Source organism: Rhea americana, unplaced genomic scaffold (assembly GCF_003343005.1).
Source record: "Rhea americana isolate MKP2758 unplaced genomic scaffold, rheAme1 scaffold_2, whole genome shotgun sequence".
Taxonomy (NCBI): Eukaryota; Metazoa; Chordata; class Aves; order Rheiformes; family Rheidae; genus Rhea; species Rhea americana.
This window is the reverse complement of record NW_028186149.1, coordinates 16476621-16496549: the sequence shown is the minus strand read 5'-3', so window position 1 is coordinate 16496549 and position 19929 is coordinate 16476621. Positions and strand designations below refer to the sequence as shown.

The following is a 19929-nucleotide window of genomic DNA, read 5'->3' as shown; positions in this document are numbered from 1 at the left end:
CCTTTGCACTGAAGTTTCCATAAACTTCCCCCCCTCCAAAAAAAAATATCATTTTATATAGTCTTCCACTCAAACAGACTTTTAAAATAAGGAAACATCCTGACATTTTCATAACCCTATCATATTCATGATTTTCAGTCTCTGTATCTCTGTAATTCAGTCTCACACATCTTTGACATATGTAGTAACAGCATAAACACACCCCGTTCACAACAGTGGAGAAGTATGATGCTAAAGTCAGGATTTTTAAAGGAAAACTTGCAAAACCAATTCCAGGAGCTACAATTAACAACATTGTTTTGTGTGTCTGCTGGAGTCTGGATCTGGCAGTTGCACATGGTTCACATGGACCCCTCACTTAAATGGGGTCAACTGGGGTACTAGAAACCTGTCACTTGATTCCTTTGGAGAAGAGCTTGTGTTCTAAAAGGCTTATTTTTTCCACCTGATACTAGTCTAATGAAAGATATTACAAACTTCATCATGCCTATGTCTTCAGCCCATCACTGTCAGCTAAAAGTGTTGCTATATTCCAAATGTTGTTTGTGTCCTTGCAGATAAAAGCATGGTAGGAGAAATCAAATTAYTTCACAGTGAGGTTAACTCACCAGTTCACTAGATGTAGAAACATGCCCCTGTGAAGGGGAAGTTGGAATTTATACTGAAATAATTAAACAGCCATACCTAAACCTGCTGTTTTAAAATCTTTTTACTTAGCTTTACTTTACAAGTTTTATTTAGAGCAATATAATGAAATGTTTTCATATACTACATGTAATAAACATCCTGGAATGGAAACCACTATCATGGAGAGAAGACTGGCCACTAGTTGTAATGATGTTTTTTAGCTGTCCTGGAAATGCCTTTGAATATTCAAAATCTAAATGGTACGCATGAATTTGAACAAATTCGTATGAATATAGTCTATAGTACTGTCTTTTTTTTCTTAGTACTGCAAATAAGTGAGTGGTGTGACGGCTTAAGAAGCTTTGAATTTACTATTTTTTGAACACTATTTATATTTTAATATTGTTCTCTTTCTGCAGAACATTTTGGCTTTAAATCCCCGAACCCAGACTCATGCAACTCTCCATTCAACTGCAGCAAAGAAACAGGTCAAGAAGCAATGGAAAAGGAATTCCGATAAAAGCTGTTCAGTAAGTACACACTACTRCATCTGGAAAATGTAACAGATCATTAAGGTTGAAATCTCAGTTGCATAAGATATTTAGATCYGAGTTTCCTGTGTTGTTCAGTAGCTGAACTTGGCTCATAGTTCTGCTTCTGTGGATATTAATGTGGATATAAGGTCATCAGCGACTTGCGCCTCTTCAGAAGCTGTATGTGCCATACCTTTTACTTCTTGGCATCTTGGTAGGTCTTCGATAGCAGCAGTTTCCCCTTCTGTTACAGAGGCTGATCAGTCTAGAGCATCGCAGCCGGCTCTCCGCTTTCACCGAGGCTTGCGGAGCCGGCCGTTCTAGCTGGGTAAGGCTACATCTTCTGTTCCCTGAAGTGTTCCTGACCAATTGCTTGTTTTGTTTCTGTTCTCCGAGAGTAACTGTGAGCAATATTTCACTATCCTTCCCTGAGACACTTAAAGGTACTATTATTTCTGTACAGAAATAGAGGAACCCCATACATACGTGCAGGGAGGGAGGGAGGGAGCTGAGATTAAAATCTGACTTTGGATTTTAGATCTTATCCATTGCATTTTTCAGGGAATAGTTTTTTCTAGAACAAATGTTTTTCATAGTAAACCAGCTAAATTTTTCAATATTCCTGCTGTTAGTTATCATCTTTTTCTCTCTAGGTATTTAGGTTCCTGGTCTCAGTGAGATATTTGAGTAATCCTATCAGAATTTGTTGTCTCTTTGATCTTCCAGCTGATTAGAAAGCCTGTCRAATGTTTCTGCTGTCTTCCTACAAATTCTGCTGGATAATCCTCTAAACTCAGAACTTTCTGATAGAGTACTACTACATCTCTRTAAGCTATTTTCCTCTTGGGTATAATGTTACAGTATCTTTTCATAGTGTTACCAAAACACTTTCTCTTACTAAATAAGAAAATAAAGGTTTCATAGTTGACACTGATTCAGTAGCGCCCCCCCCCCCCCCCAAAGTTTCTCAATTTCTCAAAATCAGAGGAATCCAGTTTCTCCTGTCTGTGGAGACATACCATGCTACCAACATCATGAGGAGTGACCCAGGATATCCTCGGTCTTTCAGCCTTATCCTAATATATTTTCCTGTTTTCTAACATTGATTGTAAGAATGTCTGTCTTATCAAATCCTAGCCAATATTTCTATCTTATTTTGTTTATTAAATCATATAATGCTATATTAATTGGAAAGTAGCATAGATGCAAGGCTTCAATTTATGAAGAGATGATTATTTTGGGATGTCTGATACAGTTRTTGCCCACAGCTGTCTGTTCCTGCTGCACATGTAGTTGAGCTGCTCAGCAAGCAGCTCCTGGACAGCTGGGTTTACAGCCTTGTGTTTTCAGGCRACCTGAAATCAGTACTGGGCTGTAAACTCATGTGCTTTAGAAACACACAAGAAGTACAAGTATCTGTGCAGCAGGGCAGGCAGATACCTATGTGTAACAACCTCATCAGGTATCCAACATAAATTATCCTGGTTAGCTCAAGCTCAACCTATAGCATAGATAGGCTTATATACCATTCTAGGGGATGTGTTACACAGGTACACGTACACCATTTTCTAAAGCTAGTTGCCTTTAGATTACTCTTGACTATCTCTAAGCTTTCCCCTGTATCAGCCATTTCCTTGTTTGATTTTCATATTCATTCATAAAATGTCTGCTATTTCTAGATTTTATTGTTAATCATGAAAGTGCTTGGCTTTCTAGAAACTCTCTCCTGCTTTCTTCCTCTTAGCCTAGTGTACCTCATTGTATCTCAAAAGATCTTGAAGCTCCAAAGCCTCAACTTGGGGTATGCAAGCAGTGCTGATTTCGGGTTTGTTACTAGTTTGTGCATCTTGGCTAAGTTTTCATTTGGAAGAAGATTCTGAATGTCATCAAATGTTGCACGGTGATGCATTTACATAGATTTACAACCTGATCAACAGTTTGTTCTTGGAGTTCTGTATTATTGCATGGAGATCTGTGGAGTTAGGACCTTGCACTGACGTAGGTCTGCCCGTATCTTGTGTGTCTTGTACCTTACAGTTTTAAAGATTAGAGGTAACCAGAATATATATATCTGTACATCTGTATAGGTACACACTTTGAGCACAAGTGGCTCTTACACTGTATATTGTGAATTATCTGGTAGAAATGTCAGGTTGCGTAGTGTGCAAGTAATGATAAGAAATGTAAAATGCTTGGAGAAACTGAAGGGACAGTCAATATWTTTAGGCCAGTAAAGATCCTARTTTTTAGGATCATCAAACTTTTTTCTTTACTCAGAAATATGTAATTGATTTTACAGTGCAAGATTTACTACCCAGTTTATTTTTCAGCAGAAAAACTCTACAGAACCAAAAAAAATCAAACCTAAAAATTTGTCTGGTATCCCATTACATAAAGGATGCTAGCAGAAAGTCGGACTTTTTTTTTAGCATTCTCCAGATCACCACTGATAAGTGATTGCAGTAAAGAAAATGATACCCTTTCCTAGCCTCCTTAAATTAAGGAAACTAATTCAGGAAAACATATGTTGAGTATATTTTTATGTTGTGATCTAAAAAGCCTTTGGCAGTAGTACTGAGGCATGTTTATGAACAGGTCAGACTACTTGGAGTCCATAGGAGGTGTACATGTTTGCGTTTCCTTAAGGTCTGAAGTTAGCTTCTAGCTCTAGGTTCTTTTGAAGCTGTACTGATGCCTGTGTAGAATAACTGTTGGAGGGAGGGTGGGAGTATGAAAATACAAAACTAATTAAATTAACAGCCCTCAAAACTCTGAACAAAAGCTGCATCTGCCGAGGCATACACACAGTGACTTTGTAATGTCTAATACACTTCCAGATGGCAGACTTGCATATTTCCTCAGAATAATTACACAAGTGAAATTTTAACTCCTAGCCTTCTTGGAGATGCTTGAGGTTGCCCATTAAATGAGTTTTAAAGTAGAAACTAGCTGTCAGTACCTTTCCTCAGCAGTGGAAAAGCCTCCTTTCCTAAGGGAAGGTTCAGATATGCTTTCAATGAGAATTACCGTTTATTTTCTGTGTTACCAACCAGATTTTGGTGTAAAAGCAATTTATAGCAGTAGATGCAAGATCAGTCAGCATTCCTTTGGAAATTTTAACTCCAATTTATATTAGGGTATGTAAACTCCTTATTGCTGAGTCATCCTGGGTAACAGGGCTAAAATGAAGTGTTTACTGGTGTGGGGATAATGCCTGAGTCATGCTGACAGCAAGTGTAAATGGATCCACCAGCACGTGTGGGAAATAAGGGTTCCTGATGGTCATGAGAAATTAAAAATAGCCATCTCATAGCTTTTCTATACTGACAGTAAATCTTGAAAGAGGAAAAATTTTTGTCATTATGTCATCTAATCTACAGAGAAAGCCTAAGCAAAGGAAGGAACTGTGTGGATACTGTGAGGGCTCTGCTTATTTTTGGTTTTCCTAGGTAATTCAGAATTTTTAGACATCTTATTTTTGACATAATTTTCTCATTTTGAATAGTGATTACATCAAACACAATATATTTTGTATATATAAATACTTATGTGCATGTATATCTATTTTGTTGTGATGGCYGTATCACCATATTTTATATTTTCTGTACTACACTTATCCTATATATTTTTTGCTTACTGATCTTTGAATCATGAACTTTTGGAATGTTCTGTGTGTGTTTGCATTATTCCTSACATAGTAATGTGCCTTGAGTAGTGTTTCTACACATTATGGGCTAAGTTCTGCTTTTACTTGTATAGATGCAGGCTTGTGGCATTACATAGGTCATGATTCTATCAGTTTTTTTAATAAATTCATTAGTCATTGGAGGATTTAGGATACTGTGTTCCAGCCTTTTTTGCTAAAGAAACATTGGAAGCATTTACCAAGGGTGGGTGAGAAGATGATACAAATCCACCTATGTATTCAGTTGTCTTTCAATATCTGCACTTAGAAATAACAGTATAAATTGCTCCAGATGGAAGAGTTGGAAGTATTTCAACAAGACAAAGGCAAAGAGGAAATGGGGTTTAAATTGGTTTGTAGTTAATTGCTATAGCCTGTAACAATATTGATTTTCTGGCAGTAGTAGCGTTGTTCTTTGTCCTTACGTTTGCTAAGCCTGATCAGCGTTGTGCAATACTAGTCTTTCTTCCTTGAACAAAATAATTTTTAAGCTCAGCTGTTTCTTGCAGGGGCATCACTTTTGGACAAGATTCTTTAATTGTTCCATAGTTCTTTTCAGCCATCAGAGAGAAGCAAATTCTTCATCTTGTTTTTTTTTCTGTAGAACTTTAAGGTGCRACTACCAGATTGTTCTGTACTAATGGTGAAGAGCAAGGAATGCAATTTACTGTAAGGTACAGCAGATCATTGTTTTTTTTAAGTTCAGAGTGCAAGGTTTCCTGTCTTAGAACAGTAATAATGAGCATTTGCTAAAGCTTCAAACTGCTTTTCACTTTGATAGCATCTCTGTTGCTGTAATTGCTGTATATGAACATCTGTAAAAAGGAATCATTAACAAAACAGTTTGTAATGTCCTATACAAATGTCCGTATTTGCACACAAAAAAAAAGATTATTTTTCACCTATAATCAGCTTTTATTCTTTTAAGTATTATCATCCGGTCGGGTAGATGAAAAAAAACACGTGATTTTTGTGCTCTATCATGTAGCATGAGTTCACAAGTAACTGATGAGTTGAAGCAGAAATTGTGCACCTTACAAGAAAATAAATATGAAACCCAGTTCACCCAAAGTCTGAAATCAGAAAACTTAATGAATAAATGCTTTTTCAGTAATGAATTGACCATTTCTAGAAACATATTGATGAAAGATCATATATTTATAAATAAAAATAATCCTAAATGTTGTAAAATAGAACATTCATTAGAGGAAATCAACTCAATTATCTCTATAATCTAAATGTATAGTTTACCTTTGCAAAATATTTATTTTTGTCTTCATTTCATATGAATATGCAAGTTTAGCTCTTTTCTGAATGGATATACAATGGCAGATGTCTCTCTAATCGCTGCTCTATTCAAACATTAATTGGTAGAACATATGTAGAATTCTACTAGTCTGAATAGGTATAGGATAGCAGCAGTCTTTTTAATCACATCACTATTCAACCACTAATTGGTGTGATGATTAAGGGACATTAGAGGGAGCACTTTGACATCTGATTCTTTGAACTGATGTCTGCTCAGACTGCACTGTATTCATCATGGCCAGTCTGATTTCTTAAATAAAATGCTCTGATTCCCAAATGTGGAAAATATTGCATTAAGATCTATTGAGGTGATTAGGGAATTTGAGAATGATTCTTTTATTTAACTAGTGATTGACTGTAGATGCACAAACTATCCATATGAATAATACATGGATTACTTTGAGTATCAGAAAGAGCTGAAAAGTAACATCAAGAGAATTTTTTCTCAGTGTCAATAATTAAATATTAATACTGATTTTAAAATGTACCAGTTTAATCATTTAGCAGTCAAATTCCTACTCATACATTTTTTAGATTAACTAATTACTGTGCATTATCTTCTATTGATACCATATGCTGGCATTTATAATGAATTTTACTATGTTGCTTAAAGAGTGGCTTACATGTTTATATATGATATCATTTATCACTGCTTCAAGAAATATATATAATACTTGAATTTTCTATTTTATTTTTGTTTCATTGTCTTAGTAGCTACYAACTTGCAGGAATGCTACAGATTAGTGCTTTTATAGATATTTTCTGTATATCAAATTGCAAGTATTAGCTAATGGAAGCTGTTCCAAGCCTCTTTCTGTCATCTACAAAAGGTTCCTTTGTGGCTCTCCCTGAGTGCTGTGCAAAGCCACTTCTGACCTCTTAATTTTCTCTGTCAGTATGCAAGTTTGATGTTGGATGAATCCCATTCTTATAGAGCAGAGCTCAGCACAGGTTTTCAGTTCCAACTGTATTTCTGATCTTCCMCACTTCCCAAACTGAAGTGACTCAAGCCTGCAATTGTTTGGTTTTGCATATACATACAAGCCAATATGCAAAATACTCATTTGTCACAAATACTGCATTCCAGGTAAGTCTGATCAGCTCATTCTTCCTTAAAGCTGACCAGATCAGGGGATACAGACAGAACCAGAATCAATCTTCCTTCTTAACCTTCAGTTTCTTTAGTGTGCCTGCTTAGTCTTGTACTCTTTAAGATGCGGATTTCTATAAATGCACTTTCCTATAGTTACTGGAGATAAAGGTGCCACCTTCTTGTGTTGATGAATTGAAACGTGAAATAAATACAAGCAAGAAGAGTGGGTGCTACTTTTTCTTTTTTCTCCCCGGCACCTCTACTCTCCTAGTTCTTTTTGTTTTTCCCCCTCTTTGTTAACCTGTACCTAGAACCCAGAACCTGAACTACTCTTCTGCTCTTTTCTTTCCTCTTCTGGACTTGATTCTCACATAGTGAAAGCCCCATCTTCCTTCACTTTAGCAGTCTATTAAAAGTGATCACAAGCTTCAGGTTGAGAATTTGAACATTGTATCTTGGAGACTCCTGAGCTCTTGTCAGTCTGCTAGTAAATTACTCACTTTAGATTTATTTATATTGTCTCAGTCTTGGAAGACATCTGCTCACAAGAACTGAAAGCAACTGAGGCCAATTTTAGTTTGAAGGAAGCAGTAGCTTGCTGAATGTCCTATCTGAAGCAGAGCTGGTAGCACTATCAACTATTGAGTTGCATTGYAGTATTCATTACAAGACCCTATTTGTAGTTTGTCTGCAGCTTCACCGTATATTCACACTAAAATTTTTCAAGTACCAGTCTAGTAACTTTTTCTATTCATGTTGAAAATGACTCTTAATGATTCAACTGTACATGAACAAGGCTAGCAGAAAAGCTGGGTTTTGACCCTCTAACCAATTATGACTGTATTATATTTGAAAACTTTAGCATTCATATGCTTTGAAGCAAGGACTCGTAACAGGCTGGGGGTGAAAAAGGTATATTGTTGCAGTGGAATTGTCTAGCACTGAAAGCCTCTGAAATTACAGTTTGTGCATGGTCAGTGTGTGGGTTTTCTTTTGTTTTGCTTTTTGTTAGATATTGGCAGATGAGTTCCCTTAAGACTATAGCAGGACCACAGCATAGTTGGAGTCAGAAGAGAGTGCAAGTCCATTGTATTTCTTGCTGAAGATACTTACGTTAGTGCTTGACACTGGAAACTCTCTCCTGGACTTGCCAGTGTGGTTAATGGAAAAAAATTCCCACCTCCATTAGAGTATTTACACAGTGATGGACCCTGCAAGTACTTTTGTTGAGGGCTGTCAGTCTTGAAAATGTCATGTCATGTGGTTTGCTGACCAAAGTTGCATCAGTGTGTCACTTTCTCAGACATAACACTGRGGAAATAAGCTGATTTTTTTACTGTTAATGAAACAATTCATGTAGCAGGAAAAAGTACACTATAGCTATATATATRCATACACACACTTATATGTGTATATATATGCATGAATACATGAATAAGCTAAATTCTAATAGGTTCATTCTCTCTCATGCGCTTGTGCATGCTCACTCAAGAAAAAATTATAATCAGAATACTTAACTGTCTTTCAAAACTGGAAGCAAGCACTTAGTCCATGACCCTTAATTTGTCAAGTCGTCTGACAAATTTCTACTCATTTTATCCCACCAGGAGCTTCCTAAAATGTATAAACCTGATGTTTCAGCAAGATGCCTGCTTTACCACTTTTACTAAGGCTTGTTGACTTCTACTCTGTACAGACTTACAGTTGTTCCTCAGGCATACGCCATGGTTTCTTGACAACACTTTTGGATGCTTCATAATTCTTGGAATTGTGAAGCAATTGTGCTTTGCCATTTTGCTGCATCAAATCTGTCATAGATCTTAAATCACAAATGGAGCATTGTAGCAAATGCAGTTATTTGTACTTTCAGACCCACTGTGGACTTATCAAGAATTGCTAATGAGGCAATATTGGCTTTCAACATTTTGTCCATTATGGAGATCAATTTGGGCAAACCTAAAGTTTAGTTATATAAACACACAATATGACAGAGTTCCACTAAACCTTTCACTTAAATCTTCTCTTTCTGGATTTTGAAGTGTAGCTATCAGCTACTGTACTTCATATAATATTGAAAAATAAATTTTGAAACAAACCATAAAATTCATGTTCTCTAGCTGACAATATTTCCTTTTAGAAAACCAACCTGTTGAATATGGAGATTAGTGCGTTTTCACTGTTTTTAGTCTCCAGGTGATAAAAGGTAACTGTTTTTAGATAGTTAATTTTGCTAGAARATATCATAGCCATGGGTTTTCCTGTTCCACCTCCCCCTACTTTTGTTTCTGCACTATGGATGGATGAACTTTGCATGCATTGTGATTGTGGCCTTCCTTAACAGGGTGTAGGTGAGAAGTTGTACAGAGCTATCTTATTAGTCTCTGAACAAAATTTGAAATTTGGTTAGAATTTGGAGGCTATTCATTAGGTGGTCTTGACTGTATTAAGTGGGAAGGTATCATGAGCCAGACTTAATCTGTTCTTGTTTCTGTCCTATTTTTCTTCACTCAGAGACCATCTTTTTCTTAAACGGTCTGCAGAGACTCCTATTCTCTTTGTGGTCTTGTTCTTCAGGATTCTCAGGTTCCTTATATTTTGTAATTTTTGTGAATGAAGTTGGAGGACTTGACTAGTCCTTCCCAGATTTATTTCCCAAAGGCCTAGCTCAATAAAAAGAGCGGATTCCTCAGTTTCTTCTCACTTAGCTAGGACACTGGCAGCTTTTGCTTTTATTGAATCATTCCTTTCTGATTTTTTTCTGTCCCTATCATGGCAGCTGTCAGCATTTTGAACGAGCCATTTCCCACCTTGAGAGACTATTCTTCCTCCTAGCTATGAAGTTTTTGACTGCTAATGTCTCCAAAGTGAAGCTGGATGCTTCTTTTCTGGGGGTTAAGTTATCCTTCTGAGTAAATCTTTGTTTGTAATTTATCTTTGTTTTACTGATGTGCTTTAAACCACCTTGAAGGAGGAGATTAGATTGGAAATATTTCTTGTTCTTTCTGATGAGCGCTGATCCTTAAGCCAGGATAACCCTACCACTACCAGTGGTTTGGATGCATCTTCTAGAAGAGTCTGAAGCAAGGCTTTTGAGGCTTATTTAGAGTTGCCTAAAGTTTGTAAATTTTGCCTAAATTTGTTGTAAATTTTGAGGGGGAAATCTGATTTTGTTTAACATTTGGCTTAAGGGAGRAGTCAATTGAAACACCTTTTGATCTGCTTATTCCTTCTTTTTTTCACACACGTCCCCAGAACTGTTTGCTTATTTACCTTCTCTTCCTGGGTTTTCCATTCGAACAGATTTTATCTCCTTTTTCAAATGAGCCTTAGGTACTGCTTTTCTGTGGGCTGATACTTATCTTGGCCCATTTCTGTTGCATTTTTATCATGTGCACGCACATYTTATTATGTGCACGCATGCTCGATGCTTCATGCTCATGTAGTAGGAACTGGTCATCCAGCCCCTGGAGCTGAGCTGTTATCATGTGGAGGCACGTTCTCTCCTAGTCTSTCTGACTGCGTGCCTGTTCCATCAGTTCCAGCTGTCCTCAGGGGTCTATATCTACRGCTTTTTTTACAATCAACTTCTTCCATATCTAGCCAGTCCTATTTTGTCAGTAAGTATCTGCCATGACCACTTGGCAAAATGCTCTGTTCCCATGTAAGGCTGAAATAGGACAGCAGATGACTGCTTAATTGTTAGCTAAAGTGGAAGAGTTCTCTAAAGTGGAAGAGTTCTCCTTCAGTAGAACTGAGTATCCTACTGTGTGCGTTTCATTTAAAATCCTCAACATGGTAATTCATGTCTCTTACATCTTTCTTTAAAAAATAAATTGAAGATTGCTTGCACCCGTATGGCATGATAGGAACAGTACTAACGTTGCTTAATCAAGCACTCAGAAATTAACAGGCAGCCAAATGAATACCTGTATGCTTGTGTGGAAGGGTATGCACTGCTCAGGAAAGACGGAAATAAAGGTAAAGCATTTTGTTACTAATGTAACAGATTTTTTTTTTTAAGCAAGAATAAAACTGAACCTTTATGAATCAAAATTGCTTTAGRGAAGGGTAATAAACTAGTTTCTAGTGTTCTGGGAATATGCTATGGAGTCTCCACACCCCAGGATTAGATTTGGCTATGGCTGTAAATAGAAATCAATCTAATCATAGAATCATAAAAATGTAGGTTTGGGAAGGATATTGGGAGAATTTGTTGATTGGGACAGGATGAAACATAGCTAGATCTTTCCTGACAGATACTTTTATATAACCCCCTTCTGAAGGCATGTGATGTTGGAGACATTTCATTCGTGTTAGTGTTTAATCAATGCAATACAAGTTTATCCTAAAGYATACTGTATTTTATTTGTTGATGATCAAATTGTTGTCTTGTCCTTCTTTGGTGTGCTTGAAAACAACTGATTGTTCCATTTGTTATAAAATCTGTTAGAAAACTCATGTTAAATATATCTTCAGTCTTCTATTTTCCTTCAACTCTTCCTTGCTGCTCATGTTTTCTAAAACTTCTTATCTTGTGGCTTTTCTTTGTGTTTTGATTTTCTGTCTGTCTTTAATGGTGATGATTAAAAATGTATACAGTTTTTCAGCTGAGATCTAGCTAGTACTGAATAGAATGAAATAATTTCTTTACCTCAGGCATTGAACTATCCARCAACATGTTATTCGTTGGCAAGATCATAGGATTAACTTGTATTCAATTTACAGCTTAAACTCTAACCCTTTGTTTTGGCTTGATTTTAATTTTTTGTCCTTTAAAGTATTTGTACTGCCTTCTCCTTTCCCATTTCATTCATGCTACYGAATATGCTGTGTTATTAAACATTAGTATATTCTGCTTTTCCAGCTATTCAAATCATTTGGATTCTGGGTGGACACTGAAGCATCTTGTTTCAGGTCCCTTCTTGATGATAGCACCTCCCTAGAGGTTGTTTTTCATAAGTGGTGCACTTGCTGAATGTAGGCTSTATCTAGACCGTACTTCCCATTGATTTGTGAAAATGTGATCTGAATATTTTTATAAAAAGTTTACTGAAGTTTTGTTAGATCTACTGCTTATTCATGAGACCTATTTGTTCTTGCCAGAAAGGAAAATAAGATTGATTTAACTTGGCCTGTTCTTGAGATGGACATGTTGGCTATTTTATATCATATCTTTTAAAAATAAATGTATTCCATTATTTTTTCAGGGACTATAATTGCTCTGGTCTTCCTACTMCTCCTCCTTCAGAGCACTGTGTTTACCATTTTTAGGCCTCTAATCTCAGGTCCTCTGAGTTTTTGGTTGCAGTTGCATTTCATAGATTGCTTCATTTAGTTCTTTTATGACTCAATAAGATATCAAATTCATCTGATTGAAATATTCTTAAACCTCAAATTCAAAATGGTATAAACTCTTACTCGATCTGAAGATATATTATTAAACAAACTGAGAAGTTAAGAAAACTATTTAGATCAGGGAAACGAACTAAACAGCTTAAGACTTGAATTTAGGGAAGACTGCTACTAATTAAAATATRCAAATATTATTTGGAATTTGCATCCCAACCTGTAAAGATTTTCAGACTTAACTAGAGAACAACTTCAAAATAGGATAAGACTATTGAGAATAACCCACAAGGAACTGTAGGGGGGAAAAAAGGGATTGATGGACAAAGCAGGACGTACAGAGGACAAAGTGAGAATTTTCAAAAGTTGAGTCACACCTGGCAAAAGAAATTAAAACAAATATTAAAAGGTTATTCAGCTATCTAAAACAAATACTAAAAGGTTCTTAAGCTATCTAAATTGAAAGAAATAAAAGAACAAGGAAAGGCAGTGTGAATATAGGATTAAACATCCTAGATATTGTCTAAAATCTTGGTAAATCTTTGTCCTAGTTCCAATAAAATGGAAGTAAAAGAAGAGGTGGCTAATAGGCAAACAGTGTAGGAATGGAAATTACTACTGCCAGGCCAAAAGGAAAACTTGCAAAGCTTCATCTACTCAAGTCAAAGGGATGGGAAAAATCTGTCAGTATTGTAGAAAAATTGACATTTGAAATTACAGGCCTATGWGTAAATCTCTTCAATAGAGTGGTATGCGGTAGTACTTAAAGAGTAGTGAATGCATCTTAAGTACATAAGTTGGAGAACTAATCATTTACAGCTTCCTTAGCCTGGTATCAGAGCATGCAAAACTTTGAAAACTGCCTTAGAAGGAAAGATTTATTAAAACTATTATGATAAATATAAGAATGGAATGAAGTATTTTGGGGTTTATTGATGGGGTAGATTGTGACGCACTGACAAGATTTTATTTTTTTGGTTAGTAATGAAATACCTGCTTGGATTAGAGTAGTAACATGGATAAGGGACTGGTAAGAAAGGAAATGATAGTAGTGTTGGAAAAGAAGCTTCTGGGCTTTTTGCAGAGCTCCTTGAAGGATCAGTTTTCAGATTCACACTGTTTAATATTTTCATTAATGAGCTTGACATAAATATTAGGAGCATGTTACGTGAGAGTCGACAGGCATTGTCAATACAGAAGGAACTAGAACATCATAGAGAAAGAACTGTGTGACACTGAAGTTTAGAATAAAAAAAGATAAGAATAAATTTAGTAGTGCAATTAGGCTGTAGAGCCAAGGGCTGAGAATGACTAGAAGCTTAATGGCTGGGATGAAGAGAGATGATGGTTTAGAAATAGCAGCTTATCATAGGGTGGTTGTTCTGTCAGCTGGATGAGATCATGAAAAGGCAAGTGCAGTGTCGGGTAATCAGACATACTGTTTTTGCTGGAGATAGGTATTTAATGATGTATTTTTATTTCCAGTCACTGTGATTAGCTGCTAAAGTTTCCAAAGGAATGGAAGTTTTGTTTTATGAGAAAACATTAGAAGAGTGTGATTAGTCTAGCAAAATAAAAGGGGTTATTGTTGCTTTTTATAAGTTCTCTGGAGAAGAAGAGTAGATTTCAGAGAATTAAGAAATTTTTTTCTAATTTAAAGGTGATACTAGCCTAATATTGTATAGATATACTTTGGTCATCAATACATAAAGTCTGGAAGTAGGTTTCTAATGATTGGAGCAGTGAAACATTGTGCCATGGTCTTTCAGTAGAAGTAGTGGGGACAAAGCAGCTCACAAAAGATTATATGACATGACTGAATGTGAATGCAGGAGAGCAAGCCTGGTCATTCAAGTTGTCACTTCCTGTCTAATATATACTTTAATATAGGACCACAGGTGTCTGAAATAGAAGTCAGAGTTAGCAGATAGTCTTTCTGTACTGATTGCTATCTGTTAAAAGGGGATATTCAAGGTATGTAGAGGAATAAATTGCTTTTAAATGACTTCAAATACTGTAGTGATGAATACCATTGAAATGTTCATGGGAAAATAGTTCTGCCTTCAAGTAAGGTTTTGAATAGTGTGCAGTAAATAAGGCAACACACTAAGCACAAATGTTGAAAGGCTATTGATTAGGTGAGCACCATCTATTCTGCTTTCTGAGTCAGGCAGCAATTCTGTATGAAAAAGCATATGGTCATATCATTAAAACTAGCATTCAAGTTCACTAGATTGAAGCTGAATCAAGTTTTGAAAGAGCAACAAAGAGCAACATTTTTTTTCCCYTTAGGCATTTTTAAGTGCTTGACTTGGTAATGCCAGTATTTATTTTACGTTGGCCTTTCTCACCCAGGAATTCTGCTATGTTCTCCAACCAACTGCTTGTACCCTTCCTTCAGCCTTTAGTTTCTACAAATGCTACTGTGGGAATGAGTTTAATAAACAGGATTATATAACTATTAATTTCTGTTCCAGTTTTACCTACTCTTGTGAATAATTTCCAGTTTCCCCTTACTGCATAACAATTTTTAGCTCTTTGATGGGTGTAGACTGATGTTGTTAAATTTTTTTTTAAGCATTTGCATGATGTATGTTCTTTCTCTTCATACTGGTACTCTACCATGCAGACAAACCGTTTCAAAGCGAATTTAACCATATGAAAAAATTCTGAAAAACACTGATTTTAGTACATTTCAGAAAGGTATGTGTAACTAAACATTTCTCCATTCTGTAGGGCCTCATCACAGGTTCCTTTGCTAGGTTTTGTAGCTACCTTTTCCTCTTGCATTTCTTACCTCTTGACTCTCCTGCCATAATGTGGTATTCTGCAGGCTTCCCAATGCCCCTGAAGTTTTAGTCCCTTGGAAAAACATTATTTTTAATCTCCAAATTAAAAAGATTTTCTCTCTCAGAAGTTATTGTTGGCTTCTGCTAGGAATCTTTCATTGCTGTCAAATTATAAATAAGGACTATCAAGGGAAACTGGCTTGTATCTGCCCTCATGAAACCCAGTATATAGTGCTGAATGAGCTATTCTGTCAAGTGTGGAGTTAAGTGACTGTTTCCAGCTTTTCAAAACTGAGCCCAGCAAGCTAGTGTTTTTGTTTCTTTTGTAACAAAAGTTTTGCTTTTGCTTCTGTCACATTAGAAGTCATTGGGAATAGTAGATATTCAGCGTCTTTTAAGAGTATGTCYATAAGCTTTAGAAACAAACATTACTTCTTTAATAATCCCCTTGTATTTTCAGTACTTCACAATGYTTGGACCATTTTCCTCATCATATGCAGACTGGGGGCTGCTTACTTGCTTTTCTTTAGAGTCAAGCTCTCTGAAATAACTTTGCAAGAGCATAAGACATCAATAAAACATAACCAATAATGCATTCAAAACAAGTTTTTAAGAGACAGGGAGGATTTAACACACAAATTTGAATTGCCTGAGAAATACTATTTACATTTGATTTCTGAAATGTGGTAAATGCTAGTAGTAGTACTAGTGAGCAGTAATAACCTAACTGTGTGAGTGACTCGTGGAGCACGTGCCCGAGGAGGGGGCAGTGCCCACTGCTGTATGTGGTTTTCTTGTGGAAGGGTGGTCTTGTTGGCTCTTTAGAGAGTTTTTCTCATTTATATTTTCCAGTGCATTTATTTGCTAGTGAGCAGACAAACAATGTGAGAAGGATCTTGCATACATTTGTACTGATAAGTCTGAAAAGCTCTGTTGCTACCAGGACTTTAGAAAAAATGTGTAGAGGTACAGAGTGTTGCTAGGCAACGCCACACTACCACAGATAGTATTTTTCTTTTAATTTATTTATTCTTCAGTTTGAGTGTGTCCTGCTTGGAGCCATTTAGGTAATAGTTAAGCAAGCACATAGAAATTGGAGTTGCAGGAGCAGAATAAAGGAATGTAATATAAAAAATAAAAAGGAAAAGTCATGACATGTTATGAAACAGAACCGAGAGACGTGAAATAATTAGTGAAGACTAAGGAAAAAAGATAAACAAGAGGAAACAGAACAGGAGAGAAAAAAAAAAAMCCCAAGTAATGAAAAAAGGAAAGATAGGGCACACTGAAGAAAAATTAAAAATTGATAGCTCAAACAATGTATACACAAGGGAAATAGGGAAAATGCTGCATAAGAATAAGAATTAAAAACTCGCAGATAAAAATGGCTTCCAGAAGAAAAAGGAGAAATCTGCTAAATGTGTTAAAAGAATAGTCATTTTGTTTCTATTTGCTTTGTAGCTTCTCTGCTCTTTCCTATTGCTCTCGTTGTATATTTGTGGTGGTAGTAGCAACGCTCAGGAGCAGGAGAGTGATTGATAAGTCCAATATGTTTTGTAGAGAGGAAAAACACTTCTTACCAGACATTCATTGTTATTTTGAAAGTAATCAGTGGTAAAGGTTTGAAAATAGCACTTAAAAATCAGACTGTTGCTATTAAGTGTAAAATGTAGATGAATAAATTAAGGGCACAAATTGAAGCCCTCATTGCAGGGAGGGATGGGGTTATTCGTATTCTCCAAGTTCAACATCTGAGTAGGGACAGGATTAAAAACGTAAGCGCTGCACAGGATAGACATGCTTTGGGGGTCTAAAACCCCTTGACTTGCAATAGTTAAATTTGCTTCTAGATGGGAGCATATCCCTGCTGGGGAAAAAGCCATGGCAGAGCTACCTCTGCGGAGAGCGCCCAGGAGCTGTGCGGTGCCCCAGGAGGTGCGTGGCGCTGAGCGCTGCGAGGTGCCCTTCTCAGGTAGTAAACGAATTCCGATTCTCTGGCTATTTTTATCCTGGATCTTGTCTTCAAMCTGCATGTATATAAACAGCTGTATAGCAGCATTTCCCTAAAATTCTTTGTAATGCTGGCTGCGAGAAGAGCTTTCAGATGYCCTGCTTACAAACGTAGCTCGGTAAAACTTTGTTCTCTTCTGCGTGCAGGAAAGTTCTTGTTCGTGTTTTCTTACAGAAAAGAAACAGATAGTTTATTCCTTTAAATTTGTATTAAGTTGCCAGAAGTTAAGCTTATTACAGATGCATGGTATCTCATTTAAGGAAAATTACCTTATTTGAGAAATTTTCCTCTATTTTGATTTTGTGTGTATATATACACACACACACACACACACACACACACACGTGTGTATATATATATGTATCTATAAATAGGTAACAAAACAGATGGTAAGAATGTAATCAATGTAATAGCCCTGTATCTCTGATTTTCTGAATATTTCTTGAGAGAAAAATATTTTAGGGTCAGTATTTATACTGTTATACTTTGTTTTTCTTCCCTAAGACTTACCTTTTCGTCTCCTTAGCAATGAATGAAGGCTTTCATTTTGGTTAAAAACTAACCTAGCTTGATGCATCGTACTTAAGGATATATAACGTGATTGATGGCTAAATAGTTTTGGTGATTCTTCTGCATTCTCATAGATTCTTTCTAGTTTCATACCTTTTTTTTCTTGTGCTTCCATTCTTTTTGATTTTGAGTATATTAGCATTTGAGATCACTGTTTTATTGTTCGTTGACTCTGTAGTTTTGTAATAAGATCTTAGATACCAGTCATAGTGATGAGCACACTAAAGAATGCATATAACTACAGTGATAATCTTACTAATTTTTTCCTTTACAGTATTTTTGAAAAGACRACAGCATTTTTTCTGACTAAAATTAATATGAAATGCATTTAAAGTCCTCATGTCACTGAACATTGCAGTTCAAGGACCTGTCTTTTGAATTTTAAAGAAAAGGAGAATGGAGAAATTCCCATCTAGATTTYTTCCAGCTGTGTTTATTGTGAACTCGTGTATACATTATCTTGTGGTATATCCTGCTATCATCTACAGTTACCCTGGAGTCAACATCTAGATGAAAGTACTAGAGCTGAGGTAGCATTTTCGTTGATGTTTGCATATGGAGCTTGTAGTTTGAGCTTCAGATTACTAAAAGTCAAATATTTTTCAGCCTCTTGTGAGGAATGACAGTGATGGAAAATCTGATATAAAATACCAGCGTATAGCGTATAACCGCACCAGGATTTTGATGCAAGGGTTGTGCTCTACTGGCTACAACCTTTTTCCTAAATCTTATACCTTTTGACTCTGGTAGATGGTTCTCAAGTAAACTTAATATTTCCAGTAATTCCTCTGGGGAAATCTAGTCTCAATTTCATATTTGGCTTTGCCTGTGGTAAGTACTCTCAATAGTCACATGAGGAAATTTCTTTCATTGCTATCTTAAGTTGTCTTATGCTGTGAGACTGATTTTCAGATAGCACATTAATCCAGAAGAGAAGCATTGTATGCTGTTTCCGTGGCAGTTCACCAGATCAGGGGCCTTTTTGGTACTTTCTTGTGAGATTGTTTCAGATTTTTGTAGAGAGAATTTGCAGGGAGGATATTCCTGTGTGAAGATTTAGCTGATGAACGTAGTGACATGTAACCACGTATGGTTATGTCAAGAAACATCAGTCCCAAGCACCGAAGGATTTCTCATGCGGAGCTGGTGCTGTTTTCTTCCGCTGAGCTACGCGGAGGATGAGATGTCTCTCCCTGCCGCAGCAGCAGAGGTGCCCCAAGCTGTAGATCTCGCCGGGTTTGCTGTGCACGGGCCTGCGCGCTTGGTACTGCCACTGGTTCCCCTACTCCTGGCCCTGTATGTGGCATCTCCAGCCTCTTTGCGTGTGTGCGGATTTGGGACTATTTTGTGGGGGATAATTTAAGTCATTTAGACTTTAGAGAGAATTAGAGTGCGCGATTTAGGAAGAAGCGCATGGGATGAGACTTKGCTTGTACCTATGTTTCTGAAGTGCCTCTGCAGAGGCCTGACCCGTAGGATCAGGCGTGCTGGATCACCTTGCCTGTTCAGTCCTCCGAGGTGTTTGAGGAAGAAGCTGGTGATTATAAAATCATCAACAACAGCTTAGACAGGCTTCTGCAGGCGCGTCTGCGAAAGCTGTGTCTGGCTGTGTTCTGTGAGTGTCGAGGCAGCTACAGGGAGCTGTAGTGCAGAGTGGGCACAGAACCGTGAAAGAAAATGTTTTGTTCCGGGGCTTCTGCAAAATATTGTTGCAGAATAAAAATATACCTTGTGAAAGATGAGAAATGGCATCAGTTCATCCTGGGCTGATGAATGAAGCCTGCTAAAAGAACTTTACTTTTATTTGCTTACAGAGGGCTGGACTGCATTACCTCATGATGCTGTTTAATAACTGTATTTGAACTTCCATTTTTGCAGACCTAATGATCCTTTAGCTATGCATGAAGAATAAGAGAAATTGTGTAAATTGGGAGAGTACTCTCAGATATGTAGGGTTAATTCTTTAA

General features: G+C 36.7%; 1 protein-coding gene across 1 annotated transcript in view; it reads left to right on the top strand.

Annotated features, from left to right (window-relative positions):
- Positions 1–893: 893 nt before the first annotated feature.
- The window catches only part of DPYD (dihydropyrimidine dehydrogenase), a 343995-nt gene continuing 324959 nt past the window's right edge, over positions 894–19929 (top strand). The window contains exons 1-2 of the mRNA XM_085303683.1: positions 894–911; positions 1047–1157. Coding sequence (XP_085159809.1) covers positions 894–911; positions 1047–1157 — 129 coding nt within the window. The remainder of the gene's footprint in view (positions 912–1046; positions 1158–19929) is intronic.